The sequence below is a fragment of the Heterocephalus glaber genome, unplaced genomic scaffold, assembly GCF_053883595.1.
Source record: "Heterocephalus glaber isolate CG9 unplaced genomic scaffold, H.glaber_assembly_v1.0 deba00001461, whole genome shotgun sequence".
Classification (NCBI taxonomy): domain Eukaryota; kingdom Metazoa; phylum Chordata; class Mammalia; order Rodentia; family Bathyergidae; genus Heterocephalus; species Heterocephalus glaber.
Genome location: NW_028258308.1, coordinates 3677694 through 3683693, shown reverse-complemented (window position 1 = coordinate 3683693; position 6000 = coordinate 3677694). Strand labels below are relative to the sequence as shown.

General features: G+C 41.0%; 1 protein-coding gene across 5 annotated transcripts in view; it reads left to right on the top strand.

Moving 5' to 3' along the window:
* Window positions 1-3418: 3418 nt before the first annotated feature.
* Window positions 3419-6000, top strand: part of Cbr4 (carbonyl reductase 4) — a 49621-nt gene continuing 47039 nt past the window's right edge. For 2 of the 5 annotated variants that reach the window (XR_015453408.1, XM_021264923.2), the window contains exons 1-2: window positions 3489-3832; window positions 4135-4233. Coding sequence is in view for 4 of the 5 variants with exons in the window: in XM_021264923.2 (XP_021120582.1) it covers window positions 3691-3832; window positions 4135-4233 (241 nt within the window). In the remaining variant the exon portion in view is untranslated. Of the gene's footprint in view, window positions 3833-4134; window positions 4234-6000 lie in introns of all 5 variants that reach the window. The other 3 variants (XM_021264921.2, XM_021264925.2, XM_004852918.3) reach the window with 3 other exon arrangements.

Genomic DNA, 6000 nt, shown 5'->3' with positions numbered 1-6000 from the left:
TTATCCTGCACATTGGACAGGAGAATGCCGGTACAAAGATCAAACTTGCTTTTTAATCGCAAAAGTTATCTTGGCAGCCACAGTGAAGCAGCTTTCTAATCTCTCTTCTTGAAGTAAGAGCCTGGGCTAGAGTGGAGCACAGGGTTGGTCGCACACAGTCTGGGTAAAGCAGATTATTCATCGCTGCCCAAAGAATTCTGGGAGATGGAATGCCCGCAGGGAATGTGATAGTTCAATTCCGGACCTGCCAAGTCGGAGGCATTCGGTACAGTGTACTGTGTGAACAGGAGTCTCAAAAAATATTAAACCATAGCTATAGATTTCTAATAAATATTAAATCATAATTGTGAATTATTATTAAATCATAATTATGAATATCTTATAAATGAATTGTCTTATATATTTGTAATCTGGCATTACAAATCTTAGATCAGGATAAAAATATCTCTGAAATGTACAACCCTTTTACAATTAGTTCAAATTTCACACAACAAGGCAGTAAGCTTCAAATTAAAAAAACAAACAGTTCCATTGAGGTATAATTTACATAACATGCTATTCACATAAAGTATACAATGCTTTCAATTAATTTTTATTTGCTTTAAAAAGTTTACTTTTTCTAAGTTTTTGGCAAGTACATGATATTCCTTTTGTAGTCAGAAAAATATACAAAGAATATATATTTAAATATTTATTTAGCAGTCCTTATTCATAAAGAATGTTCTCCCTTGATAATTACAGCCAAGAGAAAACATATTTCGTGTGAGTTTAAATTAAACAAATGTAAAAATATGTCAGATATTCCTACAAATGTGACATGGTTAGTGAGAAGACAAGACTAAAAGTGGATCATCTTGCGGCTTTTTTCAATGTCCTGCCACATCAGGGAGACCCAGTTTAATTTACAGATGCTTGCTTCACTATCAGGGGATTGGGGAGAAATTTCCCCTGCCAATAACCTTCCCTGCTAAGGGCTGCTATGTTATGATGGGTGTATTCTCACCCAGGATGGTAGTGATATTGTATTAAGAGGGACCGAAGCCTTGGGGTTTAAACTGATGTATGTGAGTAAGGAAAAACTCAACCTATCCATTTACTGTATATACACAGTGAGAAAAGTTGGCAGGTTTGAGAATCCTGAAAGTCACTTCAGATCATGTGTTAATGATCTTTGTGACACATGGCACATATCTAAGGATCATCTTGGTTTATTAAAATAACAATATGTGGAAGAATGTAACTTTCTTCCTATAAAATGGACAGCACTGTGCCCAAAGTTTGAACCTCTCTGCTTTGCCCTATGATGCTGGATGCCAGGAATACAATTGGTATTTAGGCTGATGTGGGTGTTGGTAATTTGTCCAAAACAGTTTGTCTTTTCCAAGATTGGATATGGGTGTACCATGGAAGAGGGGCTTAGAAAAATTTGGTGTGACTTACCCTGATATCACGTCTAAACTTATGGCTCTTAAATGTAGTTTTTCTTAGTTCTGGAGTTAAAAGCCTACAGAGCATTCTGATTTAATGCTTGCATAGAGCGTTGAAGCCTGCTTTAATCCAGCATCATCTCAAATTTCTTGTAATCAGGTTTATTTCTTCATTGTTTCAGAGACAGAACATTCTGAATGTTTGCTTACATTGTTTAACTTCCTATTGTAGTTGCTGTTAATAAAGCATAGTAAATGCTATAAAATAGCCTTAAAATCTTTTTTCTCTCTGTCTCTCATGAAGAGCACTGTCTATTATGCTGCTCAGCATGCCCTAGGAGGAACCATGAGGAGAGCATTTTGTTCAGATGTCATTGCTACACAAGAAAGACATACATATTTCTTATGGAAATTATTACACAGAATTAATTTTATTTCCTTGGTTGCTTGGAACACTAGAAAACTCAGTCACATGGCCCCTTCTTTAATACTGACTAGATTCTTTCTGTTTGTTTGTTTTCGTAGTGTTGGGGATCCAATCCATGACCTCACACACGATTGGAAGATCTTTACCACTGAACTACATTTCCAGCCCTAAATAGATTCTTACAGCGTGCATGACTTTATTTTTATTAACTTTTGTTCTGGCCTTGGAGCAGTTGGGGTGATTCTTTTTGCCTTTTAAAAAAATTTGCTCATGTACTTTTGAAAGCCATTTCAAATTCCTTTTAGATCTAGGTGGAATAAAAAATAAAACAAAATATTCGACTTGCTTGTAGTCTTTTTGCACTTCCTTTGTTTCAAACATCATTCAATCTTCAAATCTAGATTTTCCATGACCTCCACCCCTCACACACACAATGGAGATTGAGCTCAGGGCTTCACACATGCTAGAAAGCACTCTGCTACTAAGCACACCATCAACCCTGCCCTTTTTATTTTGAGATAGGATCTCACTAAGTTGCTCACTAAATTGTCCAGTGGCTTTGAACTTGGATTCTTTCTGCCTTAGCCTCTCAGGTAACTGGGATTACAGGTGTGTGCCACATTACAGGTATGGCTCACTCTTTCACTCCTATTGAGCAAATTTTCCTCTGAGTTCTTCTGTTAATATACTTTTGCACTTTACTAAATATGAATTCACTCCCTAGTGAATGTACTGGTTTCATATGTACTAGCCCTGTTATTCCAAGTTGCACTGAATATTTTTTTAGAAGTAGGGACCATGGTTTATACTTTTTGTGAATCATCTAGTACAATAATATTGTATCGAGAAATGTTTCCTTTTACACTGTAATGAAAGCAAATGTTCACTCTTAAAAAAAAGCTTATTCACTCTCAGAGCACTCAGAACATCTAATCTAGAAGTGCGGGAAGCCATTTTTGTCTATAGCAACTTAAGTTTATTTTATTTATCTTGGAAGACTATTTAAATCATTCAAATATTTCTTGAGCTCTTTCTGTAGGATGGAATTCAGCCTCACAGCACCCTTGGAAATGAATGAAATGCCCGCAGGTGGAGTGGGGAGGGACACCTAGGTTTGGTGCAAGTCTGACATTTGGGGGCCACTTCTTCAACAGGCAAGACATCAGGTCTGAAGCTTAGCCAAAGAGAAAACCTGGGCGAAAGTAAGCACTGGAGCTCTGATACATCCAAATCCAATAGTGTACATTCTTTTTTTTTTTTTTTTTTTTTGGTACCGGGGATCGAACTCGGGTCCTTGAGATTGTAGGGCAGGCGGCGGAACCACTGAGCTAAATCCCCGGCCTCAATAGTGTACATTCTGAGTGCTAACTACGATGATCAAGTACGATTTGCCTGGGAAAGTCCAGTATCTTGACAACCCTGTCGCGTCTGGGCAAATAGGAAGATTGGTCATCTTCGTGTAATCCCCGAGTGAGGCCAAGTGGATCGCACCTGAGTAAAGACTACAAGTCCCAGCATGCAGCAAAACTCCCTGCCGCAGGGAGTTCGGGGCAGGGCTCGGCTCTCGCAGGGGTACCTCTTAGGGGCTGCCCATACGTGCTGACGTCGGCGCGCTGATGACGCAGCTCGTGTGTGGTAACATTGTGAGGGGAAGCCCTAGGCTTGCGGCCTTAGAGTGCCCAAGTGTGGCGGCTGGGGAAGGGGTCTGATTCGGTCTTTCTGTAGCGGTTTGACTTCCTGTTTGGAGCCGCGGTTGTTTAAAGCCCTAGGGTACTTGGGAAGGGACCGGCACTCGAAGCTGTGTTTACTCTTAACTTTGCGACTCTCAGGTCTAAGATGAACAAAGTCTGTGCTATTTTTGGGGGCTCCCGGGGTATTGGCAGGGCAGTAGCGCAGTTAATGGCCCAGAAAGGCTACCGACTGGCGATCGTCGCCAGAAACCTGGAAGTGGCCAAAGCCGCTGCCGGTGAGCTCCGCGGTAGGTACCGAAGGGAGTTGTCCGGCGGTGTGGCTGCAGCCCCGACTCCTGTGTAAAGGGAGCGAGTCTGACCTGCACGACCCGAGGCCTAGCACCCCATCGGGAGGGCAGAGTAGCTTGTGAGGTGAACTTCTCTACCCGCCAGCCCCGGTACCTCAGTCAGCCCCGCCAGCAGCCCAGGGCCGAGTACTTGAGGTCTCTTGAGACCTCGCAGCCTCGTGAGCACTCCCTACCCGGTAACCATCCACCTCCCTTCGACTGGTGCTAACCCTGAGGTGCTGCTTTGTTTTGGCATCTGATAGGAGATAGCCACGCCGTAGTCAACTTTTTAAGAAGGGGAAAAGGCAAGCTCCTGGGCGCCCGGATACAGGACTGGGCACTGCGGAGTTTGGGCGGGCAAGGTAGGCGTTGCAGATAGGAAGGGCACGCTGCAGTTTTGCTGGGGGCTGTTCTGCCCGGTGTGAACTCAGTAGTTTGAAAGAGCTGGTACCCTTTTGGATACCAGCTAGTTTAGAGAGATATCTGGCTTGCTTATTACATCCATTAAGCACTTTAATAGCTCATTAATTGGTTTTGTTGAATTTTGTAAATTCAAATTTGATTAGCCACATCTTTTTTATTGCGTTCAAACTTCAGGTTTTTTTCTGCTTGTCGATAATGGATTTGTTTTGCAAATTTAAGGCTCTCTTGATGGTAAAAAGAAATAGGATGTTTGAAGGCTATTAAGATGGTGGTATTTGTTTAATTATTAGAATGGAGAAAAATACAAGTCACTCAATTATCGAGGAGACAGGAAAAATAGAGGCCTAAGGTTGTATCTTGTGGGGGTTACTTTTACAATTACGTTGCTAGTTGGGTTGGTATCAGTTTAGACTCACTGTTTCTGTAGTTTGGGAAAACACTGGGCTCTCTACAAGTACAGGCTTGAGAATTTCAGTGAGTGTTTCTTGCAGCCATATTTATTACCATTCTGACAGAGGAGGAAAAATACCCTCTTTCCTGGGTCATCCCAAGCCTGGGTTTGCTGGACCATATTAAAACCATTGGCTGAGAACAAGTCTTGAGGTGAAAGCTTAAGAGTGAGACAGGTGATGCTTCCGGGGCATTTCATTCTTTGAGCCTTATGTTCTCCGAGTGATAAGTTTTCATTAGCAAAGTGTGTTTTCCCAGCTGAGATACTGTTTCCAAAGCCTTAAGGGCATAATGTTAGTGTAAATATAATTGGCAAAGTCAGGCAGAAAATAATAGCTTCAGCTTTTTTTTTTGGTACTGGGGATCGAACTTGGGACCTTGAGCTTTCGAGGCAGGCGCCGGAACCACTGAGCTAAATCCCCTGCCCAAAACTAAGAGACTATTCGTTTTTTTTTTTGGTACCGGGACAGAACTCAGGTCCTTGCGTTTCAAGGTCAGGCAGCAGAACCACTGAGCTAAATCCCCGGCCCTGTTTCAGCTTTTTAAAAACATTCTACATTTTACAATAGATGTACCTGACTTAACAATAATTCGACTTTATGATGGTGTGAGAGAAATATGCATTCAGTAGAAACCATACATCGAATTTGAATTTGGATCTTTCCCCAAGCTTGTGATCTGCGGTGTGATAGTCTCCATGCTGGCAGTGGGCCCTAGCTTCCAGCCAGCCACGCGGTCAGGAGCGTAGGCCACTGACACTGTGCAGTGTACTGTTTAGCTAAGCTTATCTGGTAGGTAAGGTGTATTAAGTGCATTTTTAGCCTCAGATATTTTCACCTTTTGATGGATTTATCTGGATATAACTATCATAAGTTGAGCATATGTATTAAAGTGTTGTGAAAATAGGAAGTAATTATTTCTTTTAAATATAATGTTGTATTTAGACATTTTAGAAAAACACATTTTTGAGAGATAACAGTTGCTTTTAATAAACCAGTCAATGGTTTGTAATAGTTTAACTTTTAAAAAAATAGCTCCTCTTGTCTCATCTCTCCTAATGTTCAGGCTTGAATAATGGTCATTACAGTATTTCTGCAGTTGTATATATGTATAAAAAAGAATAAGAAAAAAAGAAGAAACTCTTGAGTTCATCCTCAGGGCCAAAGAAACCAACACAACCTAGAAGAATGAGACATAAATTTCAAAAAAGAAATATAAAACCTAGAAGACAATTGAATTGGGTAGCATGGGTTCAG